The following is a 21,540-nucleotide window of genomic DNA, read 5'->3' on the forward strand; positions in this document are numbered from 1 at the left end:
GGTAATCTTGGTAGAAACAGTTATATCTCAGGATTATGTTATGTCATATCTCAAGACTCTCTCCTTACTAATTGTTTCATCCATTTTTTAAACCAGATATTATAGTCACAGACTTCATTTAAAATAACTCTAATCATTTATCATTAGCTGATTTGTCTAATTTTATGGGGAGGGGGAAAAATGACTTTATTGTATATATTTTTTTGCATGCCACAAAAAAACTGAACTTTCCTGTCTATCGCAGTATTCTTATTATGAACCCTTATCAAACTGTGTACATTTGAAAATTATTAGTAATAAAGCACTGATAGTCATTTTATTCCCTGTTATTTACAGCTATTATTGATTTACTCTGATGCTTCCTTCAGATCTCTCAGAAATCTCTGAGGTGAGCATTTGTGTCTTTCACAAACATTATTCTCATAATTTCAGTGAAAAAGACTGTACCGAATCTGCATTTGTGGGCATTAAATGCCAAGCTGACATCTGTTATACAACCTTTCCATGGATCAATCAGGGTTTCCAGGATCCATTTTAAATAAAATCAGAAGACTGATAGGATGGTTAACATACGATCCATTGCAACAGAAATCAATTATAGTAGGACTGAATGAGGGAAAAATTATTGTAGATGTTTGTCTGGAATATTTTTATATTGTTTTAATGTTATATTCTCCAACTATTTCAGAATTCTCTAGTTCTTTCTTGTCAAACAATCTGCAACCCATTCCAATTTGATATACTTTGCTTTTATAAACTGGAATGAAACATTTTAAAATGCTGAGTTCTACTTATGTTTCTAGGATTCAGATATTTTTATTAAGTTTCATTACTTCCATGGCTATTAAGTTCAATGAAAATTTGTCACCCTTTTTACCAGACTATAATTATATTAATTATAAAACCAAGCCTTTGTCTGGAATGTTAGCTATATTTAAAAACAATGCTAATTTAAACTATAGGAACAACCCTTGTCAGGAATTTAGTGTGACTTTACTTATGGAAATAATGCCTGCAAAGCCTGCCTTTTTAATTGGTTAAAAAAAATCTAGGAATATTATATTGAACGTATATCATTTCAGAATGAGGAGAGAGGAATTTACCCAAATAGATATTTCATGTGAAATATAGTGGTGAATATTTATTGGGCACAGTTTCTTAGTCTCAGGTTAACAAATAACAGAGGTTTTAAAAAAATCTATTTTGAGATTCCTTTGAAAACTTCTTGGTGTAATTTATTATTTGATAAAACTGTATGACTTTAGAGTTTACAAAGCTACCCTTTGTAGTAAAATAACATTTTGCTGTATCTATGCAAACAATTGGACAAACAATGTGATGAGCCTTATATAACTTTCTTTAAAATTATTATTATATACATCAGGGGAGAGGAGGAGAATCAAAACAGGGATGGGAAGAACACAAGGGACTATGGTGATGGGTCACAGGTATTGTGGTGGGAGAATCATGGAGACTACACCTGAGGAGAGAAATCAAATATTGTACAAAAATAAACAGCGATGTGAGAAAATAAATTTATAATTAAAAAATAAAATTATCATAAAAGAGACAGAAGACTGTGAGGGAAAATTATGAGATTCTGAAAAGCCTAAAAATCAAATATTGACTATTTGGACTGCTCACTCCTCTATATTCTCTCAACTCTGGTTTATATCCAACAATAAATTGTAGCCATCTGATGATATTACAAATTCTTATCTGAATAAATGCAAGGTGGTTGTGCTTGAAGGAATGTAACTAATTCCTGCATTGATCTTGACAGGTCAATTTTATGTCTACTAATACACTCATTTCAGAATTTCTTATCCCTGGTCTCTGCTCTTTAAATTCTTTTTTGGACCAGTTGTAACATCTTACTGGTTCCTTTCCTTATTAACATTTTTTTTTAAGATTTATTTATTTGTGCATACAGAACTGGGGTCAGGCCAGAGAGGTATAGGGGTGGTGAGAGAATTCACCAGAGACAGATTGGGGAGCAGAACAGGCAGACTGTCTAAGTACACTGCTGAGGGGAGCAGCAGGTGGGTCAGGAGAGGTCTGCCAAGCCATATGGATCACCCCTGGGGCAGGCGGGGACCTAACTCATGTGTAAGTGGCTTTAGCTTCTCAGTGCTGTGCTTTAACCCACTGCCCTCCAAGGGAGGGCCCCCTCATTAACTTTTTTTTTTTAAAGATTTATTTACTCACACAGAACTGGGGTACAAGCCAGAGATGCGGAGGGTGAGAGGATTCACCAGAGACACAGTGGGGAACAGAACAGGCAGATCAACGAAGTACACTGCTGAGGGGAGCAGCGGGCGGGTCAGGAGAGGTCTGCCTCGCCATGTGGATCTCCTCCAGAGCAGGCGGGAATCGAACTCATGAGGAAATGGCTTTAGCTTCTCAGTGCTGTGCTTTAACCCGCTGCGCCACCAGGGAGGGCCCCCTCATTAACTTTTAATGAGTGTGAAGTTGTAGACAGATACGTATTTTATGTCTGTATGAGAACCATAATTCTACTTTCTTGTAAAAAAAAATTGTTCCTTATAATAAATAACAAGGGTGCTAAAAGCAATCACACATACATAACAATAACAATGTGAATTGTTGAGAAAATTCAGTACTTAGAAAATTTTTAAGGGAAAAGCAAGTCAAAACTACAATGAGATATCACCTCACACCAGTGAGAATGGCACATATTAAAAAAAAAAATAAGCAACAATAAATGTTGGTGAGGGTGTAGAGATAAAGGAACTCTCCTACACTGCTGATGAGAATGCAAACTGGTTCAACCACTATGGAAAGCTCTGTGGAGATTTCTCAAATTGCTAAAAATGGAGATCCCATATGATCCAGCAATTCCACTCCTAGGTATCTTCCCAAAGGAAACAAAAACAATTTAACAGGACACCTGCACCCCTATGTTTATTGCTGCCATATTTACAATAGGGAGGATATGGAATCAACTCAAATGCCCCAAAATAGATGGCTGGATCAAGAAGATATGGTATATACACACCGTGGTATATTACTCAGCAATTATAAAAAACTAAACTCATGCCATTTGCAGCAACATGGATAGAGCTGGAAGGGATCACGCTTAATGAAATAAGCCAGAAACATTCATAGCAGGAGTGTAAGGGATCAAGAAATACATATATAGTAATTGTAATGATGTAAAAAAGAACATCAACTAACAACTATAAACCAGAGACATTCTGGGGAGGGGGGGAGGGAGGATGAGAGGGGAGTAAGATCAAAACTGGGTGAGGAAGAGCACATGGGACTATGGTGATGGCACATGGGTGAAGTTGGTGGTGGGAAGTCCATGGGGATTACAACTGAGATGAAAAATGTACAAAATGAATAATATAAAAAAATGTATTTATAAAATAAAAAAGAAGAAGCCCTCCTTGGTGGTGATATGGGTAAAGCACAGCACTAAGAAGCTAAAGCCACTTCAGCATGAGTTCGATCCATGCCTGGGATGTGATCCACATGGTGCGGCAGACCTCTCCTGACCCACTGGCTGCTCCCCTCAGCGGTGTATTTCAGTACATACACTCCCCATTCTGTCTCTGGTGTATCCTCTCACAACATCCCTGCAACTCTGGTCTGTACCCCAGTTCTGTATGCATAAATAAATAAATCTTAAAATTAAAATTAAAAAAGAAAACATTCACTTCAAATTCATAGCATTGTCAGTAGCTGCTGAAAGACCATTTGTAGTTCCCTGGAGATAAGGAACTCCCAAGCCAAATGTTAAAAAAAAAAAGTAAAACAAAATGGGTTGGATCAATAGTAGTAACAAACTAAAAATAAAAATTAAGGCATCAAAGTAAAAAGACTCTAAGCTTATTCTACAAAATTCCAGAAGTTTTATAGATTAAAATGTATAAAGGAAGCCATAATTAAATTTATAAGAAAATATAGGTAAATGTTAAAACTTATTTGCCAATACATTATAAATAATGAGATAACTATCTAAACTATAATATGTCTCTAAATATATGATGACAAAGGTTCTCTATCTCTTACCTATAGAATACGCAAAACACCAAAGGAAAAAAACTACTAAAACTTTATAGAAAAGTGTGTGAAAGGCAGTAAGTGCAGACAGAGAAAGCACTAAATCAGTATGAACACGAAAGAAATTGTATATCCCTGATAATAAGCAAAAATTAAAATTAAAGTAATCCCAAAGAAATTTGGACTGCTAAAGAAACATTTTAAAGATAAGCAAAAGAATTAAGGCATGGTGAATGGACTGTCTTAAAAGGGTCAGTTATAATAGAGAATTATATGATTTAACTGCAAAGAGATGTGACAATATCTCTCTAACATTTTGAAAAGTATGTATCGTGACTGACAAATTTCTGTTTTAGGAGTTCATCTTAAAAAAGAATCAGAGGGCCCTCCCTGGTGGCGCAACAGGTTAGAGTGCAGCACTGCAAGCTAGCAACAGCTCCATCCAGCCCTCCACATGGTGAGGCAGTCCTGTCCTGACCTGCCTGCTGCTTCCCTCAGTAATGTACATAGCCAGTCAGCCTGTTCTGCTCCCCACTCTGTTTCTGGTGAATCCTCTCACTGCCCCTGCACCTCTGGCCTGTAGCCAAGTTGTGTATACATAAATAAATAAATCTTTAATATATATTTAAAAAAAATCAGAAACTTAGCTAATGAAGGTAGTTATCTAAACTTGATACAGGGGAAGAGGTTGTAATTGACCTCATGTCCATCAGTGGGAAATCATTAATGATGGGATAAAATATTTTTTACATTGGTTTATAGTTTGCTTTATGCACTTCAGTGTATCTTGAACATCTACATTAGAACATCATTATCCGCATATATAACTTATTTTAAAAACTGCTGCATACTGTTTCACTGTGTTGAAGAATCGCAATTTAACTACTGACCTGCCATATAAATTCCAGTTTTGAACTATTGCTGCAAAGAATGATTTCCTATTAGAACATTCACTATATCTGAGTTAATATACTGCAAGGGCACAATATTCATTCATTGAGCACTTATTCAGTGGCAGGCATTTTAATATTATTCTATCATTTATAAAGAATAATAATCATTTATAAAGTGGTTATTTTTCCAAATTTTATGGATGACAAAACAGTCTGAGATATGCTCTGAGTAATTTGCCCTAATCACAAAGCTGATAAAATGGATTTAATTTCAACTAACTTTATATATTCTCCCTCTAAAACAGCTTTGCCCCTGCCTGAATCCAGCTTCTCCTGCTTTCTTCTACCCCTCTCAACATTTCCAAGTGTTTTGAGGAATTCTTAGGTTTAATTTTCAAGAGGGATTCACTAGGAGAGTTAGGCTGGTCTTTGATTATCTCATAATTTTTTATTATAATATACACATGTGTCCATGTGTATATTTTTGAACAAAATCATGAAGTATTATAGTTTTTAGAAACTGTGGTTCCTAAAAGGTTAAAGCACACTCTCACTCCGGAGTATCTTCATGGGCAAATATCTTCATGGGCTTGTGATATAGTTTCCTGAGATACCAACTTAGAATTGTCATTTATCCTTTGTCTTATTGTGCTTATTCCCTCTTGCTTCAGCTATTGGGGCCAATACATGTGGCCAAGGACATGCCTGCTGGCAGTAACCACTTAGGTGTCAACGTCACGTTTTTCTTTCCTGTCAATGGTCTTGAGCACTCTTCATGCTAATATGTCTGAGTACATCTCAACTTGATTCCTTGCTGAGGTTTTTGGATTTCAATACTTTAGAAATTGTGAGCATCTGTTGGGGTAGTGAATGGTTAAGGAGGGTGGGAGCTGACTAATTCCTTAGCTCTTGAAACCCAGAAATGATGTTTTGCTTGAGTCAGAAGTCCTCTAACTGGCCTGGCACTTGCAGTAACAACATGCTTGACTCATGTTTTCTCGCTCCTGCTTCATTGTCATTAACCTTTGAGATCCTGGAGGAAATAATCATTTTGTTCATATCTTATTCTTTTATATAACCTGGAAACTAACCTTCAACACATTCCCATTCTCCTTGCTCTGACTCATGCTAATGAATTTTTGGAATAAGTGAACATGAATTGAGGCTAAGGTTCTCTTCCAAGTTTCTCCATCTATATTTCCCTATGACAATTGATTTCTCTTACCTTAGACATCATGTTTGAGTAGGTTACTGTTTTGCTACCATCCCAGGCCAGGTAGGTTCACCGTTGGTTCAGGCAGCTTACAAGAGAACACAGGAGCTCTCAGCATTATCCCCATTTTTTTTTTTTTTTTTTTAACAGTATACAGAGGAAACAGGCCAGCAGGGAGACAGCAACTTGGGCTACCTGAGAATCTCTGTAGGCTCCTTCTTATGGTGTCTCTCGGGCTCCCTTCTTCTCATAGCCATTGCTCTTCCTCTTAGCTGTTCCACTGTCTAACACTGTCCTTTTACACCTCACTTCTCTGCACATGTGTGTGCACTTATGCAGGCAGGCAGCCTACTCCAGGTGTCCACTATCAGGCAGCGAGCCGTGTACCCATGTTCCCAAGCAACTTTTGCTTTAACACAATCGAAACCACAGGTGATAGTCACAGAGTTAAACCTGACCAATTCACTTACCCTAGCTACAGGTAAGTGTAATCAGAACTACCCTTGTAATCAGACAGCAACTCTTCCTAGTTATATAGGTTTTATTAGTATTTCTTTTTTTCGTCATATCGGTCTTATTAGGATTTCTTTCCAATGTAGTCATTCAACTTACTTGAATGGTAGAGGCTATCACTTAAGCCTTTCTATTAGTAAAATTCCATAGACATAGAATAACTCAGCTTTATTATGTTTCAATTTTTTCTTCTCTCCAGCTCACTCCATCAATAGGTTCATAGGTTGGACACTTAGCAACAATGTGCTTAACTCTAGGGATTGTCCCATAATACTGCAAATAAAATTAAAATCAGTTTTCCAGGTCAAGAGGAGGGCATAGCATTCAAGCTTTAGAGTTTTATTTCATAAAAGCCAAGCTCTGTTACATAATTTTTAATGTATTCCTCAAGGCTATTGATTTTAGTAGCAGTTAGTTGAGTAAATACTTAATTTATATGTGGTGGACTTTCAGTTCAGGTGTACCAGGTGGTTGCCCAGGGGAGAAAATGTTTAAAAGTTTCTTAGTATGTGGGTGTTTTTGGGCTATAATTAACCAAACATTCAGTAATTTGGGCAGCAAAACCAGAAAGTTGGCTAGACCTCGGCTTTGTTTAATAACTGTGACTGTGCCATAGTTAAAAAGCAAAGTTTATAAGAGGCCTCTAAGGAAAATCCAGGAGCCAAAAAAGCAATGTTGGTGATTCAGTGCGTGTCCCCGACCCATTAATTCAAGTTGGTGTGGCATTTGAGGGGACACTGTTGGAGACTCGATGAAATCATAGCCTTGATTGTACTAACTCTCCTTCATCTTGGCTTTTTAAAAATTATCCAATAGGAAATATATCTGGATGCTGTAAAAAGTCAGATTGTAAAACTGAGGACCTTCATTGGGAGGGTAGAACTTCAAGAGATTAAATTTGAACCATCTGCAGAAAGGAGGTAGGAATGTTATGGGCTTCCATTTTGTAGAGGAAGGAAGAACAATTTCAAGGCTGTGATAGCCTCCACCTGATTTTAATGTCTGTATGAGAAGGAAATTAAGAACAGTCAATGACCTGGGAGGCAGCATTAAGGAGGCAATTAACACCTTTCTTACTAATAGTAGTAAGTGCAGTGCATGGGTGGGGTGGCTTGAGAGGAACAGACCAAAGAGAAGAACTGTAGGGAGGTACTGTTGGGCTTCCTTCAAATTAAAAACAAAACCCACAAACATATTTTTATTAGAAGAAGTTATTTTTAATTATAAGTCTTGTTCACCTGGATATTTTTTTTTTTTTGCTCATAGAGAAAGTAGAATTTTTCCTTTTCCTTTTGCACCACTCTATTACACAGTAATGACTACTTATGTCTTTAAAAAAATAATTACTTTTTTCATTCACCTGTGGACCTAACCCATTGCTATTGCCCTGCTCACCCAAAATCAGCATTCCAAAATTGAGCAAAGAATCCCGAGGGTTAATTCACCTACCAAGGAGAGAAAAGCACCCCAATTACTCTGGTAATTTTCATCTAAAAATAGCATTAGTTCTACATATGGTTCTAGTGCCTAAAATTCTGAAATATTTTAAAGTTAACCTCAAAAGTTTCCAGGATTATTTTTGGCCCTACTATTCATTTCTTTAGAAAATATTTAATATTCAATTTAATCATTCCACAAATGTTTACTGATCACCTACCATACAAGAAGCATGGTACCAGCACCAGAGATACAATAGCAAACCACCAGAAAGGATTCCTGTCCCACAGGTTCAGTTTATGTTTTACAACTTTCTGTCACACATATTATTTTATGTGATCCTTTGGACAAATTTAACTGACAAAGTGATTCTTGATGAATCCGTGATAGCACTCACTCCCACTCTATAGTGACCCAACCGAGTAAGCAAAAATAGCAGCACTTCATTGGCAGAAAAACTTGGTGTTGCTGTGTTAATGCATAGAATTAGGGGCACCCCAGAACCCAAGTATGTCTGTTCTAAATGGGGTCTGCCATCCACTGCATAAAAACATACTCTTAGTGTGTATGACCTTTAACAGAAATGAACTTGAATACAATGAGTATGCTATAGAGAGAAGGGAGAGAATGTAGTTAAAAGACTTTCTTCATGGAGTTATCTTCTGGTGGGTAACAGAAGAAAGGGGCAAAAGGGCCAGACAAGCATAGAAAGAGAAAAACAAAATATGTCAAGATAAAGACTGTCATTGTCAGCCTCCCCACAGCTCTAATGTCTCTGTCACTTTCAAGTGTCTCCTTCTGTTAGGGGGCAAAGATGCCCTATATGAACTCCACACCGGTTTTGTGGACTCCACCACCACTTCAGAACAAAGCCATCAAGACACAGAGAACTACAAATCCCATCTTCACCAAAGGGAAGACTTCTGGGAACTGAGGGTGGAAATTAGGCAGCCAGGTTTGATATAAAATCAGCCATATGGGCTTTGGTGAGTCTCTTGCTCTTTTGGGTCTCCTGGCCTCTTGGCTTGACTTTTGGCTTTTCCCCAGCTCTCAGAGTGCCATTGGGATTCCAAGTCAGTGGAACTGGTAGTATAACAGGGTGGTCTCCAGAAAAATGGGAGGTTCCAGATTCCCTGCCCCACCCAAAGAAGGGTGGAGCTGAGCAGGGAGGAGAAGAATCTGGAGAGAGATTTCATTCCTCTGAAGAGGAAGGAAGAAAAAAGGGTGGAGAGTCGAAGGAGACCTGAGGGAGGCACATGGAGCAGAGAGACATGTGAAGAAGCGGCTCTTGTTTCTTGGTTCTGGACTGGTTGAAACAGATGTGGGTTGAAACAGATGTGCTGTGGCAGCTTTCATCTTGATTTTCAGTTTGCTCTTTTTCTCCCAGACTTGTCTGGCCATTTTGACCCTTTTCCATGGGTCCCCACCAGAGATGCTTTAGGCTTGTGGTGGGCTTTCAGGCTTCGCTTTGGGCCCATCCCTTCTGGGTGCACTTTTACTCACAAAGGGATGGGTAACTTTGGGTGTCTGCTTTAGAAACTATAGTCTTCGTCTTTTCTGTATTGCACACTAATTGTATTAAAGTTCCTTTCCATTAAAGGTCTTATATGTTTTGTCTTGATGAAGCAAATGGCAGAACCTATTTAGGTTTGGGGGTTCAGGGGTGCCCCTCTCATTATCCTGTAACAGATTCAGAAAAGGTTTAAATAGTATCTTTTGTCTTATCAATTTCCTCCATCCAATGGAAACCAAACACTTCTAAGATGTTTTACATGTTTTCAATTTGTTTTGTTATCAGCCATTTTTCAAACAATATTCAAGCTCTACTCTATGAGACACTAAGTAACAAAGGAGACTGTCTTATAGAATTTGATAGCTTTCATACAGTTAGTTTTCTTTTGCATACCAATGAAGTTTTGCCAACAGAAAAATGACAACACCTACTTTCAAAATAGATTAGCCATTTATACTTAGAAATTTTGATTATGTTATGTTTAGAAATGATAAATGATAGAGGGAGGAATAGAAAGAAGGCATCGCAAGATAGACTTACACAAGGAGTTTGGGGATAGAAGGGATTAGCATAGCCATTGAAGCCTGTTCCTTAAACACCGGTGCCTGGGTTACAAAGCCTGAGATCAAAGCAGGTAGCAGACAGTTGTAGGCTGTGCCCATCACAGACCCAAAAGGTGAAAGAGAAAGATAAAGAGATGGAGCCCATTGTGGGATCTCCTAACCCTTTCAGATTCTATTCAAAATCAACAAATCAGCTCACCAGGAGTGAGCCCCTCCCAAAGAGATGTCTTTGTCAGTGTAGTCTCTGCACCAGCACTGGGCAAATCCTCTGTCCACCTGCAACTATGCCATCTGCCATCGTTTTTCCCAGGCACTCTCCCACTGTGCAGGGCAGCAGCCTCCTGCCTGCCCAAGACCTGCACCATGCAGGGACCTCTCTGCACTGCCCTCCCTCAGTGGAGGCCCGTCACCTCAAGGCCACCTGCCTGCACCCATGCAGGCCTCTCTCATCAAACCTGGCCCTTTAGGGGCAGCTTTACCCCTATGTCCTTCCCCCCAATAAACTTGCTCTTTAAATATAACTAACATCTCTGTTTTGTGAGAAACTCGCTGCATGATGCTGAAAGGGGAGCTCGGGTGAAGCCTTTCCCAGAGTAAACCCAAGGATCCCGCACTCCAAACCCACCAACTCCAAAAAAATGACATCAATAAAGATTTTCATTAAATTGTGTAAAACAGCAACCATTCATTAGATGGTTCCACTGCTGGAGTCCACTTTTCTCTCAGATCTTCTCTGCCATTACTGTCCTTCTTTACTTGCTCACAATCCTGATTGCACCTGGGCAACGTTAGGAAAGTACATATGTCCAAGCCTTCTACTCTGAAATTAAAGTAAAATCTTTGAGAATGAAACCTTTCTGGGTGTTTCTAATTCTGGTCAAAGCTGAGAACCACTCTTTACCCCAGAGGAGATTTTGTATGTGATGTTCCTTCCTACTAGAATCTCCCTTATCTGCCCGTTCATAAGTTACCACTAAACTCATTTCAAGATTCAGTTAGAAGCTAATGCTTCCACTAACTCATTTCTTTGTAGAGAACAAAAAACTATTACATGGACAGAATATTACCACTAAGGACAGTAGACAGCCCCATTCACCATGGTACTGAATGGGGGACAGATAGCACTTTGGGGGAGTGAAGAGTTTCTGTGGTTCAGGCCCTAATACAGTGCAGTCTGGTCAGTGAGCCAGGAGAGCACATGCCAAACAATAGTGCCCACAACAGAGCATCGAGTGATCCTACTGTGTTGCCCGCTCGCTTCCTGGTTGGGCCTGGACCAGAAGTCCTTTGGAATGATCCCACACTGCAAGTTACACTGCAAGAAACTGAAGCCAAGGAGATTCCAAGAATGGACTCTGACACAGCTACACCATTTTAAGCAAAATGTTTACTTGTATGATTTTCACAAACTACACAAATGAGTTTCTAACCACAGCAATACAGTGAAGTAAAAAAAACAGTAAGTTACAGGTAGTGGGAAGAGCAGGTCGCTTCAACGGTAACAGCTTTCAAACCTGAGTGGTTTCAGGGGAGTTAGAGGTAGAAGCTTTCTTTTCAAGCTGAGCTCCTCATTTCAAAGTACCAAAGAACAACTCTGTACTATCTTAAATTACAGTGGGACAATAAAGCAAATATTAAGTTGGAGTGGAAATGGAGGGAAGATGAATTCTCATGAGATGTTTAAGTGCTGTTTGAACAGCTCAGGATCTGACTGCACACTTGTAGATTTACCTTCCTGACTTCATTGATTTTTTTTTTTTTTTTGTCCTTTCTCATTAGGTTGTACACAATCTTTTCCTGCCTGGAAGACACTGACAGCCCTCTTCTTTTGCTTCTAATCCAGCAGCAACTTGTAAGTTTTGTCTGTAGCTTCGACAACTTTTGTGTTCTGTGAACATCATCTGGATTTTTGTCAGGATGCATGATTCTGAATGAGTGCTCAATCTTCCTTTTTATTTCTTCAACTGTCACAGAGAACTTCAAGTTGGTTCAAATGGAAGTTAGAGGAACCAGGATGGTTCTTTCAATCTGATTTTTGATGTTCGACGTATATCTCTCGTCTCTATTGTTTTAATTTATAGCAGAAAGTCACAAATGCTAACTAAGTGCTTCCACCACACCAATCCTTGGTTTCTCCAGAAGCTGCCTTGTTCTGGGCTTACATTACCTCCTGTTTGAATGTCTTAGGTCCAAAGTAGATTGTTGACTTTGGAGAAGTCTTGTAGCTTTTGTGTTTTCTCAGGTCTTCTAGCTGTGCCATTTATGTGCACACTATGTCTTCCCACCCATCCACTAAATGCAAGCATTTTCAGACTAGTAACACACCTTTGTTTATTCAGTTTTTGTATCTCATAGGAGCACAGTAAACATTAAGTGAGGAAGAGAAGGTTGGAAGGAAGACTGAAGAGGTGGCAGACTTAGAGCCACCTGTTTCCTCTACACTCTTCCAGTACTAATGAATGTCTCTTCTCTCCTTTCTCCCCTTCCTAAGTATTAGCAAGGCAAGATCTGCCGACTACTTTTTCCAGACAAATTTGCATTCTCTTAGTTTTGTCTCTACCTAAGTGATCAGATACATGCAGCATTAAAGACATCCCCACAAAAATGTGCTAGGACCTGTAGGCCTAGGCCTCTGACTATCCTTATATTCTCATCTCCTCCAGTTTGCCTCCCTATTATGTCCTAATCTATACCCTAACCTCCTTAAAACATAACTTTCACCCTGTTATTTCCCTGCACTAGAGGCTTGATGTAGCTCCTCATTTCCTATCAAGTCCTGCCCAAGATCCTCAATAGTCCCGCATTCAAGCCTAAACAAGCTAATGCAACAGCCAAGTTGAACTATATTTAGATGTTCCTTCCCTATTTTATACAGTCAACCTTATCTTTGATTATTCCTGATACTACTTGCCTCTCTATCTCTATGAGTCCAACTTCCTATCATTCTTTAAGATAAGCTAAAAAATTACCTTTGCCAGGATATTACCTAAATATTACCTAAACTTATCCCTAACGCTGTCCTCTCACTAAACTATCCACTGGTTCCTGCTCCCAGACAGAAAATCCTCTCCTGTTCTACTGATTCCCCAAAGCCTTTTCTCTTTTGTGAAATCACTTATGCTTTCTATTGCAATTATTATTATTATTATTATTATTATTATTATTTTACATGCCAAACTTTTCTAAAAATACTTTAAGCACTTTAAGGATAAGAGTTGAAGTTGTGCTTATCTTTACATTCTTTATGGCGTGTCATAATAAGTTTAAACTTTATGGCAAGATTCCGCTAATAATGAACTCTGTAATCTTGAGCAAGTCAGTTGGCCTATTTGAATCAATTTGTTCACAAATCAAAAACATGTTCTAATTCAAGAGTCTTAATTTGAGATGTTTTAAATTACATATTCCAGAGACTACACAAGAAGACTTGAAAGCACATACCAAAAATAAAGATTTCAGCATAACCTCTGCAAAACCCAAATTTCTGGCTGTTTTAGCTATTTCCACTGATAAATACCTGCAATCATATTTCTCTGACTTATGTGAAGCAATATAAAGTGGATGATTATACCCTTTCTGGCTATCATCGGTTCATTAAGTATCAGTATTATAATTCACTCTTCAACTTTTATTTAGTGTAGCATTGTTTTTGTGTGTTTGGAGGGAATCATTCATTCTATCATTTATTCCAAGAATATTTTGAGTATATACTAACACTTATCCAGGTGATAAATTCTAGCTAACAAATAGAAGATGAGAGAGGAAGAAAGGAAGGAGTAACTAAGGAAGATTTTTCCTATTTTAACTATTCTAAACCATTTTTTCCCTCTTATTAGTAGTTCATAAAGCTTTTACACCACCTTTGTCATGTTAAGAGTCAAAGTAAATGCTCCCATACTTAATGTTTTGTAAAAACAAAAGAAAAACGCCATTTTTTTTTTTTAGCCACTTGCCCAGATAATATAGCGGAGAGAGTGCAAAGTACTTCCACTCAATCCTTCTAAAGATAATACCACTGGAAACATTTTGGTGGGTGTGAATCACTCAGACAAGCATTCTTCACTCAAAAATAGAAACTTGCCTTATTTGTTCCAGATGTTATACAGCTGCAGGGAAGTTAAAGCCAGTGGTCCTGTTTTCAATGCAACCAAACTCTTATTGCATTTGGAATTTCTTAACCAATGAACTCATATTACTTGTTCTAAGACCTGCACAATTTTCATTTTTCCACTGTTACCATTCACAAACAACTGTGTTTCATGGGAACCATACTTCAGAATTAATGAGTCTACATCTGTGCTGTACAAGGAAACACATCTTGTTTATCACTATTTCCACCTTTCATTTATATTGACTTCTTTAATTTTAAGCATAAAATATTTCAAATGTTATATAAAAGGGAAGGAAAGGTAAGTTTATTGTTCTTACTGTAGCTTATGGCACTTAAGCTGTGGACTTACAAGAAGGTGTTCATTTTAGGAGAATTTCAAGAAATACTGTGAAGAAATTATTGAGTATAAACATGTAATTGTTATCATTGTGTATTTATTGTTGAAAACACTTGCCAGCTTAGCTCATGTTTTGGTTTTCTCTGCAGACTGGTAATAAAGAATGCAGAATGTAGACTGGAAATATAGAAGGGTCATGCCCCTCTGAAAAGGGAGAAAATTTAACTTATGTAGGAGATGTACATACTAACATATATAATCCATAAAAAAGGAAATATATGTATTATATTTTGTTTGATAGCAAATCTTTGAGAACATGTGTTTGAGGACACAGTGCCAGATTTCTTGAGATTACTGCTTTTATATGAGAGATTTTTTTTCAAAGTGTGGCTCATGGGTAATCTGTTGCAGAATCACAGATTACTTATTATGTAGTTCTGGGTCCAGCTGAACCAGAATCACTTCAGACTGGCCCAGAGGCCTCAAAGATCAAGCAACAGCAAGAGCAAAGTTCTCATCTTTCAGTTGTGAACATTAATGCCCAGGGAGTTTAAGTGACTTGCTCAAGGTCATGTAGCTAGTTAATAATAAAGAAAGGTTTAGAATTTTTATTATTGAAGTGGAGACCAACATTCATTTCTAGGAAGTTGGCTATTTAATTTTTATTTTCAAAAAAACGTAAAATTTAAAATAAAACATAAAGAACGTCATTAATATGGCTTATCCAGTAATTTATTATTTATCACTTTACTTATAACATAACATAATAAAATCTTGTTCTCCAAGATGTTTAAATAGTATTCCTTCTGAAGCATGTTTAAGAACTTTAAATTTGATAATGATGCATCAAAGACTATAAAGCTATATAAAATTCATGATATACATTCTTTAAGTGTGTATATGCTATTTGTTAAAATAGTTTTAAGGTGTTGTTGTTCAAAACTGATTAAAAAATTTGTTTCCCACATCTTAATGAAGCTATTGATTTTTTATATCTCTACTTAAATATCTCTACTTCAGTATTTTAAAAGGAAAAGACCTATGAATGCTACTGATTAAGTATTCTGTACTTTGCCTCAACTGATAACATTGTGCACTTGATCTTAGCCAAAAGCCTGAGAAGTGATCAACTGATAACACTTTGACATCCATTTTTGTTAAATAAAGAGGTACCACTAGAGAGAAACTGTATTTATAATTTTTTCTGGTATTCATTGTTTCATAATATAGCCCTGATGCTTTTCTGGTGCTGTACCTCATCGTACTAAAAAAAAATAATAAATAAAAAAAAAATCCTGAGGTAAAAAAAATCAGTGCTTTTTGGAAGGGGATAGCATTTGTGTCAGACACTGCTAGTTGTCTACACAAATATCTCCTCTCTCTCGATTAGAACTTCTGCCTTCAGTTGGGTGCATAGCCTCCTGAATAAAGATGACAGTTTGCAGACTTCTGTGTAGCCAGATATGGCAATGTGACTAAGTTCTTGCAATCTAATGCAAGCAAATATAAGTGTAGGAATTTTTTGGAAAGTTCCTTCAAGGCAGCAGGGGCAAAGCATCAGCTTTTGTATTATTACCTGAAAATGTTTACCCTCAATATTGTTCACTACTCCAAAAGGATTAATGATATAGGTCATATGTTTATATTAGTGAAGGAGGCATGTCAGTGAGGACTATTCTGTTAAGACCCTCCAGCATTCTTTTGCCATGTAGTTGTTCTTGTTAGAGATCCTGCTAGAGGATGAGGGCTGACCAGACCTGAAAGATCTTGAAGCTGCCATTTCAACTTTGGGCTGACATTAGAATTGCAAATGGGAGAGAAAGAAGCTTCTATTCTGCTTATATAATTGTCTAGGAGTTCCTTATATTTCAGTTAAAGAGCTACATCTGAAATCAGACAATAATATATTTTTTGCAATAAAATTTCATTTATTCACTAAGCACTTTGTGTGTGGAAATGAAAGTCTTCAAAAATTGTTTATTTTATTTTTTTAAAGATTTTATTTATTTATGCATACAGAAATGGGGTACAGGCCAGAAATGCAGGGGTGGTAAGAGGATTGACCAGTGCAAGTGGGGAGCAAAACAGGCAGATGGATGAAGTACACTGCTGAAGGGAGCATCAGGCAGGTCAGAAGAGGTCTGCCGTGCCATGTGGGTCACCTCAGGGGCGGGGATTGAACTCATGGTGAGGTGGCTTTAGCTTCTTAGAGCTGTGCTTTAACTCATGGTGCCACGAGGGAGGGCCCTGGGCCTCTTTTTTTTTTTTTTAACAAGCCATCCCTTTCAGGAGCAACTCTTTCTGCCCACTTGTGTCTATGCAAATGCCCTTTATTCTCTCCCTTCTAATAAACTTGCCTTTTTGGATTAAGACAAAAACAAAAACAAGAATCTATCCCCCTAACAGAGCACTGCCCACCTGGTGTAATTTTTCTGCTAAGCATGGAGGAAGTGTTCCCACTTGGTCGCTCTCTTAAAATCCAACTCTCCCTTATTGACATTTGATCATTTATTAAGTTTTGGAGTTTTTTTTTTTTTTTTTTTTTTTTTTTTAAGAACAGTACATGCTCTAAGTTTCAACAGTCTTTCATTTTTAAATTAAAAAAAATTAAGAGTGTCAAATACTTGATAGATTTTTGAATACTAGTAGAAATACAATAAAATTTGAAGAGAAGTTAAGTGGAAAGGCAGGCTTACCTTTGGGTCCACATTGAGAATTTTTCTATCTCTTTTGTATTTGAAAAGTAAGCCTTCTGGGTTATCAGCAATCACTTGATAATTGGGAGTTGAATTCCAAATGGCAATCTGACTGTCCCAGTTGTAAAAGCTACACAAATACATATTAAAAAATTAATATGTATTATGAATTAAACTGACAAATACATTTCAGAAAATATTTGGAGCAGTTCCTTCTTAAGATAAATTGATAGAATCGCAGTCTACAACATTATAGGACACCTATGATTAACATTCATGCAGTAGAGATGAGACTAAGTTATTCTCAAATTATGTCGACATATACTTTTGACTAATTTGAATGACTTCCTGGTTTGAACACTCTAGGATCTCAGACCTGTTCTAGTTTTATATTCCCAGAAAGTCAAGAAGAAAATTGATGCAATTTAGGCCTATTCCTTCCAGCTCAGACTCTTCAGGGTATTAAGAGTACTCAGGGTATTAAGAAACTGTTTACAGGAAGGAAAGGCAGACCAAGTCACGCCTTTTCATTCAAAACGAATTCATTTCTTTCAGGCTCTGGGGAGTAGGGAAACTATTTGTGTTTGAAAGGTTACCATAGACTGCACTTGATGAAATGTATTCTGTCATATCAACCATATAAATTACTCTCATTTCAGAAAAGGCAAGGAAACTAGGGGAGGTCAACTAGCATGGCTATAGCTCTTCAACTGGTATGTCATAGGATTAAAATTTCAACCCAAATCTGTGTGTTACAAACAAATAGGTGCTTTTTCCTTCTATGGTTCCACATGATCTGCACTTTATTTTTTAATTGATATTCTATGAACATTTACTTATTTTCTTATGTTTTGCTTTATACTCACTTTTCAAAAAACAAATACTGCCATGTAAGTTGGAAGAATCCTTAATGTACTTACTTTTACATATTCTATTTTAATTTCTATTATAATGTTTGGTTTTAAAATGAGAGTCATAGAGATAATTCATATGTAGCTTTGGGCCCAATATGCTGCTTACATACAATTTTATTTTTAATCAATTTGCATTTATCCTATTTCTGGGCTGATTTGCCTGCTATTACACTCCTTTCATTTTGAAAGAGTAGATTGTACTGACTAAACTCACTCTGAATTTATATTTTTCCTGAGGCATCTACTTTTGTATTACTACCTGAAAATATTTACCCTAAAATTTTTCACTATGCCAAAAGGATTAATGACATAGGTCATATGTTTATATTATCAAAGGAGGCATGTCAATGAGAACTATTATCTCACTTCTTTTACTACTCTTTCTATGGCCAAGACATAGGCATGCCTATCTTTTATGAATTAGTCTTCACCAAGAGAGCAAGAATGACTTTTGATTGGTAAACTGAGGGAAGGAGCTAAGTGTTATGACTTCCCAGATCTTCACTTAACTGGCCTTTATAAAAGGACTGTATCATGGTAGTCTCAGCCCTAATGGGGTCATGGTATGGGAATTCAATTCAGTGGTGAAGATATTAGGGGCCAACATGTGTATGCAGCCAACCTAATTTTCCAAATCCACTTAATCCAAAATAAAGTAATTTGACCTCCATTTCCCCAGCTATTTAGTTAGGAGATTGATTGGAATGATGGGTAAGGATGTGATTCTCAACATGAGTGCTATGTTTTTCTAATTATTTAGGAGATATCGAGCTATGACTATGTGGTAAGCTGCTTGAGTTATCATAGTTATGTGCAGAGTGGCACTGTTTATATATATTTAGTGTTTCTCAGAACTCAAGTGAAGTTTAGATTAACTGTTTATATACTGATGAAAGAACAATGGGAAGGACTTCATTTACCTGCCAATTTTAATAGTTAATACTAATTGGTATATAATAAAAATAAGTAACATTTGACCCTAAGGAAACTATTATCTCATTTAATTTTATTAATCTCATTTAATATTATCACAAAACACATGAAGTAGGTATAAAGTGTATAGGAAAAAAGTAAAGAAAGCAAGACCCCAAAGAAATAGGAGGTATAAAAAAACTTTGAGTTGTATCTAGTATGCAACTGTGCTACACTATTACTTTATCAATGCAGACTAATTCCATTTAAGAGTTCTATGTGTTATTTATTACTATCATTATTATAAAGATGAGGGAAATAAAACTAAGAGAAAATATATATGTATATATGTGTGTATATACATATATGTGTGTGTATATATGTGTGTGTATATACATATATGTGTGTGTATATATATAATGTACTAGAATATTGTATCAAACCCAGCCAAATTCAAATCAAGTCCTCTTAAGGAACAGTTTGTTGGAATCCAGAAAACTGGCATCAGTGTGAAGATGCTGGACTTACTTCCTCTATATCTACAACCGAATTATACCTAAATAATGTCAGAGGTCCTGAATGATAAGTGGATGACTATTTTATGTGTCAAGAACAAAGGTATAGTAAAAAGGGGTAGGAAAAAAACTATACTAAACTGCGTTCACAATGATACTCATCAGTGAAACCCACAAGAAAGAGGAACAGCTGCTATACAGTTTCTCTACTAGAGTTAATTCAGGGGCACCCGCACACCTTGTCAACTTTAAAAACCAGTTCTATGCAAAAGAAAAGAGTGGGTCCTGAGAGTCAGCATGGAGGACAGAAGGTGCACCTGGATGAGTGTGTCCCAGGACAGAATCACACCAGCAGAGAATAGTAGGATTAAGGATGCAGGCTGTGGCTGCTGACTTGAGCCTGAGGCTCCCAAGGGAGAAAAGTTGGAGACACAACTGATGGAAGAGTCAGTTAAGACCATGTGAATCTCCTTACAGAAGAGAACACCATTTGCAGCCTGTGACTATGACTCATGAAACACCTACCTTACCCTTACCAAAAGTCAAAGCCAAGATAACAGTCACATACTGTGGCTAAACAGAGTTAAATTAAAGCACTCTGATCCTAACAGTAGTGACAAGTGTCCCAAGGTAATGCTCCAAGCTGAAAAAACAAAGGAAACAATTCCCAGCAAGGGAGCCTGTCTCTCAACTATAATTCCTATTTGTTGTTACATCTATTGCTCAGTCAGAGATTCCATTTGGCAAGAAGTTGAGTCCTTCTGGATGAGGAATTGGCCTGGGGAGGTCACTGTGAATCATCTTTATTAGTTTCTAGGTGTTTTTCTTTTATATTTCTGCTTTAATTATCCCCTTAATCTATTAGCTAATATAAAACATACTTCTAGTTTCTATGTATATATGTTTTACACATTTATAGGAAGAAGCAGGTAAGAGTAGATTTGTCTGACAGTGCTGTGATGAACACGTCAGTATTATCTATGATGGCCAACAGTTCCAAACCATGTCTCCATTTTCCCCTAGGCAATGATACTGTGCTGGAAACATCACATCTCTAAGATTAAAATGACAGACACTAGACATTTATTGACAATCATTAGGTAGTATATACAAAGGTTGATTTATAATGCTATATACCTGAAACACATATGATGTTATGAGTCCCTGCTACTTCAAAAAGAGAACACTAGAAAGTGCATGACACAGAGAAGTTTTAAAATATATTACTTAAAATTATAACAGTAACTTAAGAGCAATATACAAATATCAAATACTTGGAAACAAGGAATAAAGATATTCTGAATTCTCATCTGTTATAACTGAGTTTCAACAGATATTCATCTGAAGCTGAAGTCAGGAATCAGAAGCTTAATTTCTAGACTTACAAAGATTAACCTAGAAATAAGTAGGAGGAGAAAAACAACTAAATTTGCCTCTTAGAAGTAGGATAGATAGGAAGGGAGGGGCATGATTTTTGTAATTTTCCCTAGCATTTCTGTACTATAACATTTGTTTATATATGACCCAAACCTTTGATTTAAAAAAAAAATATTGGGTTAAAATATATGAATTACAGATGCTTCTAAACTTTATGTGTATTCTTAAATTAATTGTTTCCATAAGACATTATATTCCTACTTAAAAAAGTAGAAACCAATCTTCTGCGGAGCCCCCTCAGAAAAGCTGGGGCTCTGAATGCACAAGCCAACCCTTTTATTCCCCCTGGGGAAGCTGAGAGCTAAGGACTTTCTTTTTTATTGTATTCTCTTGGGGAGGGGCTCCGGTAAGTGTGTGTCCCTCACTTCTCAGTTGCCTTTGATGGAGTTCCTTCTTTCCTCCCTCTCTCCCTCCCTCCCTCCCTCCCTCCCCTTCCTTCCTCCCCTTCCTTCCTCCC

At 37.0% G+C, this 21,540-nt stretch overlaps 1 protein-coding gene across 2 annotated transcripts in view; it reads right to left on the reverse strand.

The window, feature by feature from the left end:
• Positions 1–21,540, reverse strand: part of LOC101626479 (chromosome unknown open reading frame, human C4orf22) — a 467,695-nt gene that overhangs the window by 4,896 nt on the left and 441,259 nt on the right. For both annotated transcript variants that reach the window (XM_004681184.1, XM_004681185.1), the window contains one exon: positions 17,306–17,435. In XM_004681184.1, coding sequence (XP_004681241.1) covers positions 17,306–17,435 — 130 coding nt within the window. The remainder of the gene's footprint in view (positions 1–17,305; positions 17,436–21,540) is intronic.

The sequence above is a fragment of the Condylura cristata genome, unplaced genomic scaffold (genome assembly GCF_000260355.1).
Source record: "Condylura cristata isolate star-nosed mole 26May11 unplaced genomic scaffold, ConCri1.0 scaffold00012, whole genome shotgun sequence".
Lineage (NCBI taxonomy): Eukaryota > Metazoa > Chordata > Mammalia > Eulipotyphla > Talpidae > Condylura > Condylura cristata.